This window comes from Phyllostomus hastatus, unplaced genomic scaffold, assembly GCF_019186645.2.
Source record: "Phyllostomus hastatus isolate PE091 unplaced genomic scaffold, TTU_PhHast_1.1 phas_scaffold_317, whole genome shotgun sequence".
Taxonomy (NCBI): domain Eukaryota; kingdom Metazoa; phylum Chordata; class Mammalia; order Chiroptera; family Phyllostomidae; genus Phyllostomus; species Phyllostomus hastatus.
The window spans coordinates 16620115-16641081 of record NW_025334023.1 but is presented as its reverse complement, the minus strand read 5'-3'; the positions used below and the strand labels follow the sequence as shown (position 1 = coordinate 16641081).

The following is a 20967-nucleotide window of genomic DNA, read 5'->3' as shown; positions in this document are numbered from 1 at the left end:
TTTAGAAGCCAGATTATGAAGATTTGTGGCAAATATTTTCTTTACCTATCATACTTATACATTATTCACTAGAGGTAAAGTCATTAAAAGTATGTGTATTATTCATTTTTCCTTATGATTTGTACTTCACAGTGATTTCACTAGAGGTGTACTATTACTGGCTTCCCTGCCAGACTTTCTTTTCTCTTTTTTGAGGTAAGGATGTAATCACATTTATTGAGGTAAATTTTCACACATTTTAAGTTTACAGTTTGATGAGGTTTAACAGATGTATACAGTTGTGTAACCATGACTCACATCACAATACAGAAATGCCCCATTGTCCCAGAAAGTGTCCTTATGCTTCTTTGCAGCCAATTTCCCCCCTGCCCCTTGCTCCAGGCAATCACTGACACAACTAATTTCTAACACCATGGATTAGCTTTGCCTCTTCTTCATATAAATAGAATGATATGCTAGGTATTCATTTGTGTCTGGCTTCTTTTCCTTAATAATATCTGCCAATAATGTTACATGTATTGGCAGTTATTTCATTTGCATTGATAAGTAGTATTGCATTGTGGATATACCACATTTTACCCATTCATCCTTTGCATTCATCCACTTTAAGGTACTAGGAACATACATATGAGAGTCTTTTTATGATCGTATTTCGCTTCTCTTACAAGGGTGTCAAACTCAATTTCACTGGGGGCCACATCAGCTTCATGGTTGCCTTCAAAGGGCCAAATGTAATTTTAGGACTATATAAATGTAACTATGTTAAGCGAGAGCTTGGTGCTGCTGCTGAGTAGAAACAAGGTGCTGGGCCAGATAAAACATGGTGGAGACCTGGATTCGGCCCATGGACCTTGTGTTTGCCACTTGTGCTTTAGCAAATACTTAGAAGTGGAATTTTCAAGTCATAGAATAAGTATGTGTTTAACTGTATAAGGATCTGCCAAACTGTTTTCCAAAGTGGTTATACCATTTTACACTTCTTCCAGCAATGTCTGAGAGCAAGTTCCTTGCCATCCTTCACTTTAGGGAATTTTCAGTTAACCTGACATATGACTGGAGTTTTTTGTTTTATTTTATTAGATTAACACTTTGGTGATAAAGTTACACATTTTTAAAGAGCCAAAAAAACTTTTCAGGTGAACAAGGTGGAACTCTAAAATCAAAATATGAAGATGGATTTTTATCCTCAGACTTCCAGACTTCTAATGAATAGCTCCACTTGGCAGAGACCTTAATACACCACTTCTGTCAGTGTCCCTGCCGCTGCCTGAATTGTAAAGGCTGCAATAGAAATGTGTTTCTTTACTTCTCTCCAGGCTGAACGTGGGTCTGCTTTATTTTCAATATCAAACATAGCATCGTAGATCCCGGGAAATGATTCACCAGCATATTTGTTGTGCCTACTTGGAGCAAAGATGATGTGCCTATTAGGAAAAAAAAACAAAAAACAAGACAGGTTGAGCTAAGAGTACACATGTATCTTATATGCCTTTGTTTAAACTCATTCTTTTTTGTTATAGTGCATCTTATTAAGTATTCTTTGTCTTTTGGCATTCACTTTTGTTACTCCAAAATGAAGACACATATAATTGATTTCAGATACTTATGTAACAGTATAATTTTAAGCAAAGAAAGGAACTCACAATATGCATTTGCTAGGACATGTCTCATGAACAATCAAGTTGCCAAGCTATACAGTTGGAAAGTTACTAGGTTCTCTTAAGTTGTGTACATAAGTTGTCTAACTGCCTGGACATCCACAGTGACAATATATATGCTTTTTGGATATATTTAATGAGAGGGGAGATTTAAAACAATTATCTTTGTGTTGCCTATTTTAGAGATTCAACAAGAATGACAGTTGTTCCCAGTATTCTTCAGACATTAAAAAGCAATATTGAAGAAGCTTGTATTCCCAAAATATCACATATGGCAAGGATAATGAAACCCATTCCACAAAGGTAAAATGGTTATATATGTGTTATCCACAAAGACAGTTAAGTTCTGATAAAGAAGGAAAGTTTTGCAATAGATTAACAACTTCATTTAAGTAGCTCAACAGATCAAAACTCCATACCTTATTAAAAAATCTTATCAGAAATTCTGTCCAACCCTAAAGTCCTACAGGTTCTTCAAACTATGAAAAAATACTGTATGAAATAACATGGAATTCTATTAAATCAGCATTAATAATCAAAGAAAACTTTATGTGGTTACTTAAATTTCCCAAAGTATATCAGGATTTACCACCACTCTTGACTTTTAAATCTTAATATGACTTCATATGGATCTTTCTTACTAAAACAGTTATGCACCATGCTATTTATAAGCATTGACATTGTAACTACAGACGAGTGGAGCTATTGGAGATACAGGCCATAGGTATTCCTTAGTATACTTGCTCACTTCTGGAGAATTGTAAAGGAGAGTGTAGTGAAAAATCACTGACATAGGAATCAAACCAACCTTGTTTGAATCATTGACCTAGTATCTAATACCTCTGTGGTCTTGGGCAAATTACCTAATTTCTCTAAGCTTGTCCCATATGTGTAAAAGAACTGAAATAATACAGGTTCTGCCTAGAGTAATGACTAAGTGAGTTTTAGAGTCAGAATGCCTGTTTTAAAACAGAAGGCTATCATGTTTACCGAACAACCTCCAACTGATTATTTAATGTCCCTATGCTTGTTTTCTTTTCTTTAGAATGGAAGTTATAATAGTACTGTTCTCAAAGGATTGTTATGAGAAACAAATGATGTATCAAAACCACTCAGTATAACTTAGTAAATGCTCGGTAAATATTAGCTATTATTCTGAGGCTAAATCCTTTTCCAAATTCTCTCAGAAGCAAGAAGTTTTGCAATTTGCAATAACACAGTGGACCTAGAAGGTGTACTAACTGAAATGTCAGAGAAAAACAAATACTGCATGGTTTCACTTGTATGTGGAATCTAAAAAAAAATAACAAAAACAGACTCAGAAGCAGAAATCAAACTGATGGTTTCCAGAGACAGAGCAGGGAGGGAAGTGGCGACACAGGGCAAATGGTGAACAGGAATGGAGTCAATAACTGAAAAATTGGCATGGTGACAGATGATTCCTAGAATTAATGTGGTGATTACATTGTAAGGTATATAAATATTGAATCATTAGAGTGTACACCTGATATATAATATTGTATACTCACTACATATAAATAAATTTTAATAAAGCAGAAAGTTAGCTAAAAGAGATAATCTGACAATGGACAATGTTTAGCCCATTCAAATACCCTTTCATTAGTGATAGACCCCCAAAACTGTCCTGACCCCATACAATTCAAATTCTGGTGTAGTTCTCAAAGTTTCAACTGTATCATGAAAATACATCATCTTCACAGTGAACATTTCTGAAATTCAAGAGGTATGAAGAACTATAGCAGACTGTAGAGTACAGTGTATGTTTACACTAGAATCTTTTTTTCCCTCAACTTTCCCCTCAGGACATAATGAAAATGTGTTTGTATTTTCATGATAAAATGCTTTGCAGCTTTTAAGACTTCCGTATACACATTTTCACTTTCGTTTATAAGAAAAGTATGCTTTATTTAATACTGTACAGAGTGTGTAAGTTTTCTATTCTTATAACAATTTACCACAAATTTAGGGACTTAACACAATTTTATTGTCCTGTAGTTCTGTAAGTTAGGACCTGACTGGCTGTCACTGGGCTGGAATCGAGTATCAACAGGGCCACATTTTGTTGAAATTTTAGAGGAGAATCCACTCCCTTATAGTTTCCTAACTTCTACAGGCCTCCTGCAATCTCCCATCTGCAAAACCAGCAACAGCAGGTCAGAGCGAGTCCTCTTCATATGGCATCATCTCACATACTGTTTTTCCTCTCTCCCACTTTTAAGGACTCTTGTGGTTGCATGATTGTGCCTACCCTGATAATCCAGGTAAACTTTCCTAGCATGAAATCACCTGATTAGCAACCTGAATTCCATCTGCTACCTTAATTCCTTGCTGTTACCAAACATGTTCATGTTCTGAGCATTATGAAGTAGACATCTTTGGGACACATCCTTATTTTGCAGAGCAATTAAGTACGGAAATTTCCTTAGAGAAAAAGTGATAAAAGGAGTAGTAAAATGTGTAAAATGTGCTCATGAAGGAGAGTGAAGGAAATACTACTTATGTGGATTGTTATGATAGTTTTAATGTATTATGCACAATTCAGATAAGTTTGCAGAAATTAATTTCAAGCATGCTTTTTACTCTATAACACATCTATGCTTCTGAATTTTAAGATAAATGGTTTAAATATATTCCACAGTAAAAACATTTTATTTAAATTATTTATAAATTTTCCTGGTTCAGTTACCACTAATCTCAACACTGATTTTATGATAAATATATATACACATACACATATGTATATCTGTAGGATACATATGTGTACACATTGGGTTACTCAACTTTTAATCCAATGTTTATCAGCTCTAAGTGATAGAAGAATTTTACTGAACTATAAATCTGGTAATATACTCTATTATTTCTTGAAGTTCGTGAAATAACAGAGCTTAAAAATGGCATTGATCCAATACATATGCTGAAAGTTTTTGATCTCACATTTTTTAAAAAATATACAAGCTTGTTTTGACTTGATCTATGCTGTGAGATGAAGGAAAAAAACAAAATGATTTTTATTGAACCAAATGAAAAATTCTGCCTATCTGGGATTAGTAGTTAGCTACATTGCTTCAAGGAGTTACTGGGAAAAGTGGGAATATGTAATACATATTTAATTAATAATCCTTATAATCAGAAAAATGGTTTTCATACCACGGCAGACAGAAACATAAAAATAGCAATATGAACTGCTATTTTTAAATTACTTTTTTATTATTGAGGTGTAATTGAAATACAACATTGTTAGTTTCAGGTATACATCATAATGACTCAATATCTGTGTATATTACCTAATGATCACTACACTTAGTTAACATCTGTCACCATATGGAGTTACACAAATTTTTTTTATAATGAGGACTTTTAAGATTGACTGTTTTAGCAACTTCCAAATAGGCAATACACTATCGTTAACTGCAGTCACCATGCTGTACATTGCATTCCCATGACTCACTTTGTAACTGAGGGCTTGTAACTTTTGACCACCTTCACCCATTTCACACCTCCCACCCCATGCCTCTGACAACCACGGATCTGTTCTCTACATCTATAAACTTGTTTTTTGTTTTGTTTTTGAATTCCACATGCAAGTGAGATCATATGGTATTGTCTCTGATGTATTTCATTTAGCACAAGGCCCTCAGTGTCCATCCATGTTGTTGCAAATGCAAGATTTTATTCTTTTTATGACTGGATAATATTCTATTATGTGTATCTATATCTTTACCTGTATGTATACATACATAGATCACATTTTCTTTATCCACTGACAGAGATTGTCTCCATATCTTGGCTATTGTAAATAATGCTGCAATTACATAGGGGTAATATAATCTCTTTAAGTAGTGTTCTTTGCCTTACATAAATACCTAGAAATGGAATTGCTGGGTAGTTATATTTTTAATTTTTTGAGATGCCTTCAATACTCTGTTCCTTAGTGGCTTCACAAATTTACAGTTCTGCCAACAGCATACCAAGGTTCCCTTTTTTCCCCACATCCTCTCTAACATATCTCATTTGTCTTTCAGAGGTAAGAGGTAACATGTCACTGTAGTTTTGTTACCATTTTCCTTTTTCTTTTTAATGTTTTATTTCAATTGTTGTTGCAGTACAATTTTCCATCTTTTACTCTCATCCCAACCCACCCACCCAGCCCTCCCCTCCTCCCTCCCAGTTCCACCCGCCCCTAGTTTTTAACCATGTTTCCTTTATACTTGTTCCTGCAAAACCTTCCCCTTTTTGCCTGAAATTCCTTCTCCTCTCCCCTCTGAACACTGTCAGACTGTTCTCTGTTTCAGTGTCTTTGGTTATATTTTGCTTGTTTCTTTGTTTTGTTCTTTAGGTTCCTCTTAAAGGTGAGACCATATGGTATTTCTCTTTGACTGCGTGGCTGATTTCGCTTAGCATAATGCTTCCCAGTTGCATCCATGCTGTTGCAAAGGGTAGGAGCTCCTTCTTTCTCTCTGCTTCATAGAATTCCATTCTGTAAATGTACCATAGTTTTTTTGATCCATTCATTTACTAGTGGGAATCTAGGTTGCTGCCAACACTTGGCTATTTTAAATTGTGCTGCTATGAACATTGGGGTGCATAGGTTCTTTTGGATTGGTGTTTCAGGGTTCTTAGGATATAATCTTAGCAGTGGAATTGCTGGGTCAACAGGCAGATCCATTTTTAGTTTTTTGAGAAAATTCCCTACTGTTTTCCAGAGTGGTTGTACCAGTCTGCAATCCCACCAACAGTGCACTAGGGTCCCCTTTTCTTCACCATCTCTCCAACACTTGTTGTTTGTTGCTTTGTTTAAAATGGCCATTCTGACTGGTGTAAAGTGGTATCTCATAGTGGTTTTAATTTGCATCTCTCTGATAGCTAGCGATATTGCGCATCCTTTCATGTGTCTCTGGTTCTCTGTATGTCCTCCTTGGAGAAGTGTCTGTTCAAGTCCTTTGCCCATTTTTTAATTGTGTTGCTTGTCTTCTTAGAGTGGAGTCATGTAAGTTCTTTATATATTTTGGAGATTAAACCCTTGTCTGAGGTATCATCGGCAAATATGTTTTCCCATACAGTTGGTTCTCTTTTTCTTTTAATACTGTGTTCTTTAGCCATGCAGAAGCTTTTTATTTTGATGAGATCCCATTTGTTTATTCTTTCCTTTGTGTCCCTGGCTCTGGGGGACGTATCAGTAAAAAAGTTTCTGGGTGAAATATCTGAGATTTTCCTGCCTATGTTCTCCTCTAGGACTTTAATGATGTCATGGCTTATATTTAAATCTTTTATCCACCTTGAATTTATTTTTCTGTAGGATGTAAGTTGGTGCTCGACTTTCATTTTTTTTGCATATAGCTGTCCAGTTTTCCCAACACCATTTGTTGAAGAGACTGTTTTTACTCCATTTTATGTTGCTGCCCCCTTTGTCAAATATTAATTGGCCGTAGAGACTTGGGCTTATTTCTGGGCTCTCTGTTCTGTTCCATTGGTCCATATGTCTGTTTTTATGCCAGTACCAGGCTGTTTAGATTACAGTGGCCTTGTAATATAGTTTGATATCAGGTATTGTGCTCCCTCCTACTTTGCTTTTCTTTCTCAAAATTGCAGCAGCTATTCGAGGTCATTTATGGTTCCATATAAATTTTGAAATGTTTGTTCTATGTCTGTGAAAGATGCCATTGGTACTTTAATAGGTATTGCATTGAATCTGTAAATTGCTTTGGGTAGTATGGACATTTTGATGATGTTAATTCTTATAATTCATGAACACGGTATGTTTCCATTTCTTTGTGTCTTCCTTGATTTCTTTCTTCAGTGTTATGTAGTTTTCTGAATACAGGTCTTTTACCTCTTTGGTTAGGTTTATTCCTAGGTATTTTATTTTTCTTTTTGCTATTTCAAATGGGATTTTTTTCTTGATTTCTGCTTCTGCTGTTTCATTGTTGGTGTACAGAAATGCCTTTGATTTCTGGACATTGACTTTGTATCCTGCTGTTTTGCCAAATTAATTTATTAGGTCAAGCAGTTTTTTGGTAGAGTCAGTAGGATTTTCTATGTATACTATCATGTCATCTGCAAACAATGACAGTTTTGTTTCCTCCTTTCCAATTTGGATGCCTTTTATTTCCTGTTCTTCTCTGATCACTGTGGCTAAAACTTCCAATACTATATTGAATGAAAGTGGTGAAAGTGGACAACCTTGTCTTGTTCCTGATCTTAGTGGAAAAGATTTTAGTTTTTGCCCATTGAGTATGATGTTGGCTGTAGGCCTCTCATATATGGCCTTTATTATATTGAGGAATGCTCCCTCTATTCCTATTTTGCTGAGTATTTTTATCAAAAATGGGTGCCGTACCTTATCAAATGCTTTTTCAGCATCTATTGATATGATCATGTGATTTTTGTCTTTGCTTTTGTTTATTTGATGTATTACATTTACTGATTTGCGAGTATTGAACCATCCTTGCATCCCTGGGATGAATCCCACTTGGTCATGGTGTATGATCTTTCTAATGTATTGTTGGATTCAGTTTGCCAATATTTTGTTAAGGATTTTAGCGTCTATCTTCATCAGAGATATTGGCCTGAAGTTTTCTTTCTTTGTTGTGCCTTTATCTGGTTTTTGGATTAGGATGATGTTGGCTTCATAAAAAGAGTTTGGGAGTCTTCCATCATTCTGGATTTTTTGGAATGTCTGTGAAAGGTAGGGGTTAGTTCTTCCTTAAATTCTTTGTAGAATTCTCCTGTGAAACCGTCCAGACCCGGACTTTTGTGTGTCGGGAGTTTTTTTTATTACTGCCTCAATTTCATCTGCTGTTATTGGTGTGTTCAGGCTTTCTGCTTCTTTTTTATTGAGTTTTGGAAGATTATCTTTTTCTAGAACTTTGTCCATATCACCTAGGTTTTCAAATTTCTTGGCATACAGTTCTTCATAATAATTTCTTAAAATCCTTTGTATTTCTGTGGTGTCAGTTGTAATTTCTCCTCTTTCATTTCTGATTGTGTTTATTTGGATCCTTTCTTTTTCTTTTTTTTTTTTTTTTTTGATGAGCCTGCTTAAAGGCTTGTCGATTTTGTTTATCTTTTCAAAAGACCAGCTCTTGGATTCATTGATCCTTAGAATTGTGCTTTTAGTCTCTATGTCATTTAATTCTGCTCTGATCTTGGTTATTTCCTTCCTTCTGCTTGCTCTGGGATGTCTTTGTTGTTGTTCCTCGACTTCTTGTAGACGTAGGGTTACATTGTTTGTTTGAAATGTTTCTATCTTTTTAGGTAGGCCTGTATTGCTATGAACTTCCATCTCAGGACTGCCTTAGCTGTGTCCCATAAGTTTTGGGTTGTTGTGAGTTCATTTTTGTTTGTTTCCAGAAACTTTTTGATTTCTTCCCTAATTTCATTCTTGACCCATTCATTGTTTAATAGCATGCTATTCAGTTTCCATGTTTTTGAGTGTTTTGGGTTTTTTTCCCTGGGGGTTGGTTTCTAGTTTCAGTCCCTTGTGGTCAGAGAAAATGCTTGGTATAATTTCAATTTTCTTGAATTTGTTGAGGCTTGGTTTATGTCTTATCATGTGGTCTATCTTTGAAAATGTTCCATGTGTGTTTGAAAAGAATGTGTATTTTACTTCTTTGGGATGAAGGGCTCTATATATATCAGTTAAGTCCATTTGCTCTAGGGCCACCAATATCTTTGTTGATATTTTGTTTGGAAAATATGTCTATTTTTGACACTGGGATGTTAAAATCCCCTACTATAATTGTGTTGCTGTCAATATCTTTCTTGAAGTCCTCTAAGATTTTCTTTATGTATTTGGGTGCTCCTATGTTGGGTGCATATATATTTACAATGTGTAAGTCTTCTTGGTGGATTCTTCCCTTGAGTATTATGAAGTGACCTGGGTCTCTTTTTATGGCCCTTTTTTGGAAGTCTATTTTGTCTGATATGAGTATTGCTGCCGCAGCTTTTTCATTTTCCTGTCCATTTGCTTGGAAAATTTGTTTCCAGCCCTTCACTTTTAACTTGTGTATATCTTTTGTCCTGAGGTGGGTCTCTTGTAGGCAACAAATATGTGGGTCATGCTTTCTTATCCATTCAGCTATTCTATGTCTTTTGATTGGAGCATTCAATCCATTTACATTTAAGGTTATTACTGATAGGTACTTAGTCATTGCCACTTTTCTACCTGTGTTCCTCTCTCTCTCTTTTTTCCTTCTTTTCCTTAAATCAGGCCCTTTAGCATCTCATTCAGAGCTGGTTTGGTGGATGTGTATTCTTCTAGACTTCTTTTGTCTGGGAAGCCCCTTATCCTGCTATCTGGATTGAGAGCCTTACTGGGTAAAGTAGCCTTGGTTGCAGGCTTCTGGTTCTCATTACTTGGAATATTTCTTGCCAGTCCCTTCTGGCTTGGAGTGTTTCCATTGAGAAGTCAGCTGCTAACCTTATTGGGGCTCCCTTGTATGTTACTTCCTGTTTCTCCCTTGTTGCTTTTAAGATTCTCTCTTTGTATTGGAATTTTGCCATTTTAATTATGATATGTCTTGATGTGACCCTCTTTGCGTTCCTCTTGATTGGAACTCTCTGTGTTTCCTGGATCTGTGTGACTTTTTCTTTCATCAAATTAGGGAAGTTTTCCATCATTACTTTTTCAAATAGGTTTTTTATCTCTTGCTCTTCCTCTTCTCCTCCTGGTATCCCTATTATATGGATATTATTATGGTTCATATTGTCTTGCATTTCTCTTAATCCCTCTTCATTCTATTTGAGCCTCTTTTCCTTTTGTTGCTCCTTCTGGGTGATTTCTTCTACTTTGTCCTCTAGCTCACTGATCTGATCTTCTCCTTCATAGATCCTGCTTTGCATTCCTTCTGCTGTGTTCTTCAGTTCAGAAATTGTATTCTCCACTTCCTCTTGGCCCTTGTTGAGAGTTTCTATTTTCTTTTTCATGTGTATATAGTTTGCAGTGAGCTCATTGTAGCTTCTCTGTAGTTTCTGGTAGCTCATGGTGAGCTCATTGAGCTTCCTGATAAGCATTGCTTTGAACTCAATATCTGATAGTTGAGTTGCCTCTATTTAATTTAGCATTCGTTCTGAGGTTTCCTCCTTTCCTTTCATTTGGGGATTGTTTTTTTGTCTTCCCGTTGTTTGTGAGACTCTTCTTGTTAGCCTCAGCTTCTTAAATTTATCTGTTCTGGCTCCCTGGGTTTGTGTTGTGAATTTCTGTGGTAGAATACCAGTGAGTTTCAGTGGTGCAGTTTCCTTGATCTCCCGAGCTCACTGGTCTCGGGCTGTCATTTAAGTAGGCTCTGGGTTTGTTTTTGGGTTTTGATTGTTGTTTGGTCTTTCTTTGGTGGTTCCTTCCCACCAACTGGTTAAACGAGGGTCACTCTGTCTACCTCTTGTATTTTGTTGTGCTGTTGAGGGCAGGTTTTGTTGAACCTGGTTCTTCCATGTGTATAAGGTTTTGAGGATATCTCTTGCTCTTGTTCAGTTGTTTGTACTGGGTTCTCTCTCTACTGTTTAGTTGTATTTCCAGATAGGTCCTGGATTGAGGTTTGTGTGGTTTCCACTCCCTCCTTCACCTTCTTCTGTTGTTATCTGTTAGTGGTTCCTTTGTTGTTGGGTTTCCTCTTCCAGTGGGTATCCTGGTGTTCACCGCTTCCACCTACTCTTTTTTGTGATCAGTTGGAGGGAGAAGACAAAATGGTTTAAGACAGTAAGAGAGTATTCTATGATATTTATAGTAGCAACCAGTAGAGAAGAGATAGGAGATCCTTTGACTATGTATAGTGTTAACCATAATCTTCCACCCAGCTAGCTGATTTTTAGAAAGAATGGAAAGAAAATAAGACTCTTGTTGTGGAAGGAAGGATTGTGAGTTGGATCTAGACTCTAGACTTTTGTGAGGTTGTGAGAGGTCGGATTCTGAGGTAAGGTGAGAGGAAAGGATAGTAAATAGGTGTATTGTGTGAGAGATTAGAGTTAACCACTACAGCAATGGAGTTCAGGAAACTGTGAAGTGGGCTAAGATCTGGGAGGGGTGTTGTGAAGTATTTACAATTGCATGGAACAGCAATTATTTACAGTAATATTAGAGCAACAACCATATCATAGAATCTATGAGATCTATGTAATAAGAATAGGGAGTACAGAACCTTGAGTAGTGTGCTAATGGGACACTGGTCAGCTAAAGGACAGTACATTAGCGATACACTATCAAAGAGATATCCGGGAAACCTGTCAGGTGATACAATTTACTAGCCTAGTAAAGCATACTGTACAGAAAGAAGAATACAAAAATACTATTTAAAAAAAGTTGTAAGAATAATAGAAAAATAATACAAATATGCAATAACTGCAGGTTCTCTAATAGCAGAGTGAAATGTTTCTGTCACAGCTGTTGTGATTCCCCTTCTTTGGGTTCAACTCTGGTCTTTTCACAGATTCAGGTTTTTGTCTCACTTGTAGGTATTTAAAAAATAAAAATAAAAAAGGCAGATGAAGGAAGGAAGAGATAAAATAGGAGGAAAAAAGGAGGAAGGAATAAAACAAGGAAGCAGGGAAAAGAGGAAAAAGAAATTTAAAAAGAATAAAAATAATAAAAATTTAAAAATTAAGAATTGTTTAAAAAATTGAATAAAATTAAAAAGTCTCTTGCTTTCAAAGTGGCCAAATGGTTTTTCTGGTCTTCCTGGCTGCGGCAGGCTGAAGGGTGATTGGTATGGCTTTTCTTCCTTCGGAATCTGCACTCGGTCAGCAGCGTGCACTGTCTGGGGAGCTATCTTGGCTCCTGGGCCCTGCGCCCTGGGTGTGGGAATCAGGTCTTTCCCCAGGGTTACTGCTGTGGACTGGGATGTGGGGATGCTGTCCCGCACATGTGCCCGTGCACCCTTGGCCAGACTGCCTCACCCTCCCTGGTGCTTTGTGGGTGCACAGGGCCCTCCACACAAGCACAATCCTCTGTGTAAACTCAGGATCGCTGCCAGGCTGGGTGGCAGGGAGGCCAACGATTGCTGTAGGAGAATTCCCTAAACAGTGTCTGTCTATTCACTCCTTCCTCTTGAGAAATTCCTCTTATTCAAGCCTGCTGCTCAACACCGTGGCCTGGCTTCTCCTGCAGCCCAACTCTCCAGCCAGACCGGTGACCATGGGGGTCAGGGCCCATTGTATGACACAACCCCGCCAGTGTCCACAGACTCTGAGGGAGCTCACAGCCCTTGTGTGTTTACTAGCAACTGGGTTCCTCTTGGTGCCACTCAGACCCTGTTTGGCTGGGGAGGGAGCAGTTGTCCCAGCTCTCTCCCAAGGACTCTGTGGCAAATCAGGCAATGGGCAGGAGCTGAGCCTGGGGCTGCAGCCCCCCTACCCCGAGCTGGTCCCTGGGACCCCACCATGTTGCAGCACTTCTCTCACTGAGTGGTTTTTTGGTTCCACCACAATCCTTGGTCCCCTATTTTCGCATATGCTGAGGTGTGTTGGTTGCTTGCTCCTCTACTCCATAGATTGGCCAGGATTCTCTCCCCTGTGCAGAGGGAAGCTGAATCTGCTCCTTCCTGCTCCTTGCTGCTTCCTGGAAAATGGCTCTGATGCCATTTTCCTTCCCTCTACCATTTTCCTAATAACAAGTGATATTAAACATCTTTTCTGTGCCTGGTGGCCATCGGTATATCTTCTTAGGAAAAATGTCTGTTTTTCCTAAGATCTTTGACCTTCAACACAGATCTTTTGACAACTCCTGTTTTCTTTTTTTATACCCACTTGAGGATATGTTTTATTGATTTTAAAGAGAGAGGGAAGGAGGAAGGGATCAAAGGAGGGAGAGAGTGGGAGGAGGGAGAGAGAAACTTTGATCAGTTGCCTACTGTATTTGCCCTGACCAGCAATCGAACCTGCAACCTTTTGTTGTACGGGACGGTGCTCCAACCAAGTAAACACCTGGCCAGGGGGATGTTCCTAATCAGGTTGTTCTGTAGTAGTTGAGTTTATAAATTCTCTAAATATCTTGGGTATTGACCCTTTATCAAAGTATCATTAGGAAATACCTTCTCCCATTTGGTTGGTTGCCTTTTTGCTTTGTTGATGCTTTCCTTTGCTGTGCAGAATGCTTTTAGTTTGGTATAGTCCTATTTGTTGAGTTTTGCTTTTGTTTCCTTTGTTAGTGGAATCAAATCCACAAAAATATTATGTCCAGACTTATGGACTTATGTCCAGAAGCTGAGACTTATATTTTTTTCTGTATATTTTGTTTTCAGGCCTTACATTCAAGTCTTTAATCCATTTTGAGTTAATTTTTCTGTATGGCATAAGAGGATAGTGTTCTAGTTTCATTCTTTTGCATGTGGTCATCCAATTTTTCCAAAACCAATTATTGAAGACACTTCCCTTTCTCCACTTTATATTCCTGGTACCTTTGTCATAAATTATTTCTCTGTATCATGTGGATTTATTTCTGGATCTCATTTTCATTTCATTGATTTTTTTTGTCTGTTTTCTGCCAGTGCCATATTGTTTTGATTGCTATACCATTGTAGTATAGTTTGCTATCAGAATGACACATCTGGCTTTGTTCTTTTTTCTCTGGATTGCTTTCGCTATTCAGGGTCTTTTGTGGTTCCATACAAGTTTAGCATTTTTTGTTTTATCTCTCTGAAAAGTGCCATTGAAATTTTGATAAAGATTGCATTGATTTTATAAATTACTTTAGGTAATGTGGATGTTTTAACAATGTTAATTCTTCCAGTCCATGAGCATGAACTATCTTTCGTTTCTTTTTGTCATTTCAGTTTCTTTCAACAATGTTTTATAGCTTTCAGTGTTCAGGTCTTTTACTTCCTCTGTGAAATTTATTCCTGGTGTTTTATTCTACTTATTGCAATTATAAATAGAGTTGTTTTCTTCATTTATCTCTCTGATAGTTTATTGTTAATATACAGAAACACAATAGTTTGTGTATATTGATTTTCTTTATCCTGCAAATATTACTGAATTTATTTATTAGTTCTAACCGGTTTTGGTAGAGTCTTTAGGGTTTTCTGTTGTATGTTGAACCAAAGTGGTTAGAGTGGCCATCCTTGTCCTATGCCTGAAAAGCTTTCAGCTTTTCACCATTCAGTATTATGGTAGCAGGCTTGTCATATATGGCCTTTATTATGTTGAGGTATGTTCCTACTATACTCACTTTGTTGAGAGTTTTTTTAATGATAAATGGATGTTGAATTTTGTCAAATGCTTTTTCTGCATCCATCGAGATATGATTTTTATCCTTCATTTTGTTGGTATGGTCAACACATTGATTTGCATATGGTGAACCATCCTTGCATCCCTGGAATAAATCTCACTTGATCATGATTATAACCTGCTAATATTTTGATTAAGATTTTTGTGCCTATGTTTATTAGGATATAGTCCTGTAATTTTGTTTTCTTTATGGTGTCCTTAAAGACCCATTTTGTTTTCTGGTGTCTTTATCTGGTTTTGGTGTCAGGGTAATGCTAGAGTATTCATAAAATGAGTTTGAAATTTCTTCCTCATTGTCTACCTTGTGAAAGAGTTTGAAAAGATTGGTATGCTTTGAATTTGTCTCAAAGTATATTTTTATTTCTCTTTTTATTTCTACATTGAACTATAAGTTCAGTAGCATGTTTTTTAATCTCCACATATTTTTGGATTTTCTAGTTTTCTCTTGTAATTGATTTCTAGTTTTATACTATTCTGGTTGGGAAATTTGCTTGATATGATTTCAGTCTTCTTAAATCTGTCTAAAATCTGTTAAACTTGTTTTGTGGCCTTATATATGAGCTATCCTTGAGAATGTTTTGTGTGCACTTAAAAAAATGTGTTTTCTATAGCTTTTAGGTAAAATGTTTTATATCTATCTTTTAAGTCCATTTGGCTTATTGTATCATTTAAGGCTAATATTTTCCTACTGAGTTTGTCTAGATGATCTACCCACTCAAGTAACTATGGTCTTGAAGTCCCCCAGTATTATAGTAATGCTGTCTATTTCTCCATTGAGGTCTGTTAATACCTGATTTACATATTTAGGTGTTCCTATACTGAGTGCACATGTATTTATGGTTGTTATATCTTCTTGATGTATTGATTGTTTTATCATTATATAATGCCCTTCTTTGTCTCTTATTTTTGGCTTGAAGTCTGCCTTATCTCATATAAGTGCAGCTACTCTGCTTTCTATGGTATATCTTTTTCCATCCCCTCAGTTTCAGTCCGTGGGTGTCCTTACTTCTGAAGTGAGTCTCTTATAGGCAGTATATACATGGTTAAATGCATTTAAAATTTCATACTAAATTCTTAACACTGATTTTCTCTGAAGAAAATAACAGAAATATTCGGGTGTGGATTATAAGAGGATCCTGAAGGAGTGCTGTACCTTTTTATTCTATTTGTTTCTACAGAATCTGAATTTATTGACAAAGAGATTTTTGCTTATAAATAAAAAATACATATCTAATGATAGACTAATACCAAGCAGGAGAGGATTAAAATGATATACTATAAACAACCTATGGTTATTCCACTAGTATCAAATATTTATGTGCATCATATTTATGATTTTATAAAATTAGCCATTTACTGAGTGTATCTCTCCCTAAGCTAAATATTTTGCATACCTTAAATCTACAAGTTATGGGGTGAAAGCAGTTATAATCTCCAGTTACATCTGAGCAACCTGAGGCTTAAAGAAATAGTCTGCCCAATTTATACTTAGTATGGGGCAGAGCAAGGCTTGAAAGTCCCGTGTTTATAATTAGTTAAATGTTAATGCTAATCCCTAATATTCATAAGAAGGGCAACATATAGAACTATCTTTAATGCAAGTTACTTGATAAACAGCCTTGTAAAATAGCAGTTTTCACCATCTTAATTCAGATGAAAACACTCTGGAAGTGACTTGTTCTAAATTACACGTGTAAGTGAACTAGAACACAAATTGCTCTGATTGTAAATGATAGGACTTTTCTAATTTCCACCAAGGATCCACAGTTTAAGAGATAGCTTGAAACACTGGAGACTACCCAAGAGAATGCTACCAAGAAACAATGACATGGAGGTCTAGCTAGAAAAGGAGGCTATTCCTTTAGGGGAAACATGAGAGCCATCTTCAGAAACATAAAATGTTAAATGGAAATAGATCTAGATTTATTCTATTGATTTTGAAAAGCAAAAGGAATCAAAGGGAAAAATTGTAAGAAATAGATTTTTATGAAGAAATCTTTTTGCATTACATAGATCTCCTAAAATGGAATGGACTTCCTCAAGAAGTAGTAAGCATCCCATCACTGGAAGATTCAAACAGAGGCTGGATAACTACATATAGGCATGCCTTGTAGGTACTGCAGGTTCTATTCCAGACCACCGCAGTAAAGTCTGGTTTGCTGTAAAGTGAGCTTCACAATCTTTTTGTTGGTGGAAGGTTTTGCCTTCAATTTGTAAAAAAAGGCAATATATGTAAAGCTCAATAAAGTGAGGTTTGTCTAAATCTGAAATCCTTTAGAAATGATTTATGTAGAAAATTGAACCACATGAGCTATGAGATCCCTTTGAGAATCTATGACTTTGAGATTTCTGTTACAAAGTTATTTTTACCTGTCATTTATAATTACATCTGCAGCAAAGCAATAAACAATATGAAATTAATTTTCCTGACATTACAAATTATACTGTTATGTATAAACTTATTCATGTTCCTCTCAGTATACATATTTACCTTTCACTCATCTGATGGCAGTTGTTTAAAGTAGACTTTGAGTATGCTAGTTTTGGTCATAGTGAGGTTTGTGGTGTCCTTTAGTAGAATACCTGTTGCTTCCTTACCTGTAGAACTTCCTTCCTGGTAGGCCAAGGGGATCGATGAATGCTCTTTCCAGGAGCATCAATTGGTCATTCATGATTCTCACTGCAATGGGACTTTGAGGGCAAGAAACAGATAATTATAACTCTTACCATGGACCGGTATTTTAAAATAATATTAAATAAGGATAAGGCTGATGTTCCCAGTTTGCAGAGCATAATTTGAATAGCAGTGATTTAGGGCTCAATGCTTATGAGTATAACCAGATTGCTTTTTAAAACAGTAGGGCTTCACATTTGAAACTTACTGCATTTGAAACTTACTTATTAACATCAACTTCTATAAGTCTTCTATGGAAATCAGAAGCAGCCTCTGAGAAGTTTTTCACAGCAGAAAATAAGGAGTCTTTCAAAAATAGAAAAGCATAAGGGAAATGAGTAAACACAAGTGTTTCATATTTCAGGGGTTTTCTGCCCTCGCATTCCAGGTTGATATGACTGAATAATATTAAAAGCGTTTTTCTACTGAGCCTCCTTGCAGAACCATGGAAATTGTTTTAAAATATTATAATGTATCAAATGTAATATGGCTAAATTGGTTCTTAAGAAAATAACTTTCAAGAGTTTAGGACATGCTGCCCTGGCTTGTGTGGCTCAGTGCATTGAGCACCAGCTTTCGAATCAAAGTGTCAACAGTTCCATCCCCAGTCAGGGCACACGCCTGGGTTGCAGGCCAGGTCCCCAGTAGGGGGCACACAAGGGGCAAGCACACATTGATGTTTCTCTCAGAAGGAATTTTAAATTTCAAATGAAGAATAGAAATCAAGATAGATAAGAACTGAAATATATCCCTGGGATTTTGTGACGCAGAAGTGTAGATTTGCATCCATCCATTTGTCATTCTTTCATTAAAACATTTGAGGGACTGCTTTTTTTTCCTGGCAGTAAATGAAAAATTTTGATCGTGAAGAAATTAGGGCATATCAGGAGAGGAACTGTTTTTAAGATAGAAAAGACATAAGAATGTTTAATGTTGATGGAGAGTTACCAAGAGAAATGGAGAGTTTGAAAATAGGAGAGAAAGGCATTAAGAAGGTAAACAGGCAGGTAAATCAATTAACCTTGTATAAAGAGTCCTTCCACTGTAACTGTGTGGTTCCTAGACCCTGACTTATACAGATTGATAAAATTGTAATTCACCAAAAGGAAATCAGGGCATTCAGAAAGAGAACTGGATGCTGGAGAGCCATGGAACTATGTATGAATATCGATCTTGATACAGGCCCTGCTATGTCCCTTCTTTTGTCTCTGTTTTCCTTATCATATCAATCTAAACACAATTTTCTGATTCTTTGCTTCATTTTATTTCTAGATCTTAGTACCTGTTGCTCATAACTTTCTGAAGATTACTAATTCTTATGTAATAATGTTCAAGTATCATTCCTGACTTCCTTGTGCTCCTCTAGTACTTACTCTGTGTGCATCCTACTTAAATCCCTTACATTTTGTTGTCTTCTTCCCATATGAGACCTTAAACTCTCTGAGGACAATGACTATCTTAAACATTCTTTTATATTCCAGGAAATAAAACAGTACTTGATAGACAATAGACATTTAGTATGTATTTGATATTTATGGTATATACTAAGAATATATACTCTTAGGATAATAAAATGGTTGCAACAAAACAGTAATAATAGGTAACACTTACTAGCACTGTCAGTCACCATTGTTCCTATGTGTCAACCAACTGAATCTTCATAGCAATCTTTGAAACATCTTCTGTTCTTTTTACCATTTCACTCATAAAACTGACACATAGAGGGGTTAAGTAACTTTCCCAAGTTCACACAGTGAATAAATATTAGAGCCAGGACTGGAACCAGACCCAGTGCTCAATGCGAGTACACTACACAATAGTTCATGTTTTGTAGAATAATAACCACAAAATGGCCAACATGTGCAAGGGAAGCTATGTAGAAAACTATGTAAAAACACTGCCATGCAGACAAACATTAAGAGATATACAGTAATAATTATAATATTATGTAGTAGAATTGGCGATGTTCTCTACCTTCCAATATTTGTGTTAGAGCGTATTGCATTTTTATAGTATTCTTATAACTAAAAATATTTTAAAGGCAGAAATAAAGGGAAAACCCAACATTTGTAGCACTAAGCAAAAGGGATTCATCCTACAAATACCAAATTAAATTACAGTGTTCGGCTGATGTTAAAAAGTTTTTTTCTAGAAGCCAGCACTAATAAATGAAGCAGGGATACATTCTGGGATGAAATAGTATGTATGGATGATGAGAGGAAATATGTTAAACCTCTAACTTAAAGATTATAAAATACCTGCTCAGTCATTTCTTACCAAATGATACTCCATGATCTTTCAATGGTTGGTCATGTTTCTTGGATAAATTGTAGATACTTGTCGCATAGTTTTTCAAAGCTTTTGCATAGTCTTGAATATTGAAAGGAATGATTTGAGAGTCTGCAAGCTCATAAACCAGTGCCCCTCGTAATTGAGCCACAGAAAGCTGTTTTTTAAATGTGGGGTCATAAAAATTTTCTACCAATTCAAACGTCTCATAAATTGTATGGTATAATGGGTAGCTGCTGTATTTATCTGTTTTCTAAAGAAAAGGTGGGGGTGGGGGGAAAAACCAAAGGCAAACATTACATATTTGAATTATAATATTTTATGTAATCATAAAATGAATACAGAACAAAATACAACCATATGGTACCCTAAGTTTTATCACAATAAAGAAAAAATGTAAAATCTAATTAACTGTAACACTACCACCAAATCTTCAGTGATTTAAAATTTTACCTTTCATTTTATAATTCATATAATCTTTCAAAATACTGCTTCTTGAAAATTCTCATTGTGTTTCTAATAATTAAAATTGAGTTCATACTCCAGTTGCAGAGCAGCACAATTTAAAATTATCTATTAATTGGCTGGGAGTGAAAGGTTGTGGGAAGCTAGGTATCTATATAGCTGAAGGATTGTGTATTTAAGCACCTTCCCCGTCTCCCCAAACAGTGCATAACCAAATGCCATTCAATCGGCTTTACAACATTAAGTACTACCTTTATAAAAACATAAATTATCACATGCTGGTTTCCTATCACATGCTGGTGTGGCTCAGTGGATTGAGCACAGGCCTACTGGTTCAATCCCCAGTCAGGGGACATGTCTGGGCTGCAGGCCAGGTTCCCCACTGGGGGCACTCAAGAGACAGCAGATGGCTGTATCTCAAACACTGATGCTCCCTCTCTTCCTCCCTCCCTTCCCCTCTCTCTAAAAAAAATAAAATCTTTAAAAATATATATTTTTTTTACTTCTTAGGTCTATCTTTAGTTTTCACCTATTTTTACATTACTGTTCTCACCACTTTTATTATTACTAAAAGGAACCCTCTTATCAGTCTCACTCCTTCTGTCTAGTATTGTTTTTGTTCTACATTCTTAGATAACTTCATTC

The 20967-nt window shown here is 36.2% G+C and overlaps 1 protein-coding gene across 3 annotated transcripts in view; it reads right to left on the bottom strand.

Annotated features, from left to right (window-relative positions):
* Positions 1 to 204: 204 nt before the first annotated feature.
* NAALAD2 (N-acetylated alpha-linked acidic dipeptidase 2) overlaps positions 205 to 20967 on the bottom strand; it is a 59719-nt gene continuing 38956 nt past the window's right edge. For all 3 annotated transcript variants that reach the window (XM_045818068.1, XM_045818069.1, XM_045818070.1), the window contains 4 exons: positions 19846 to 20110; positions 17793 to 17874; positions 17493 to 17585; positions 205 to 1424 (listed from right to left, as the gene is read on the bottom strand). In XM_045818068.1, coding sequence (XP_045674024.1) covers positions 1232 to 1424; positions 17493 to 17585; positions 17793 to 17874; positions 19846 to 20110 — 633 coding nt within the window. In that variant the 3' untranslated portion in view covers positions 205 to 1231. The remainder of the gene's footprint in view (positions 1425 to 17492; positions 17586 to 17792; positions 17875 to 19845; positions 20111 to 20967) is intronic.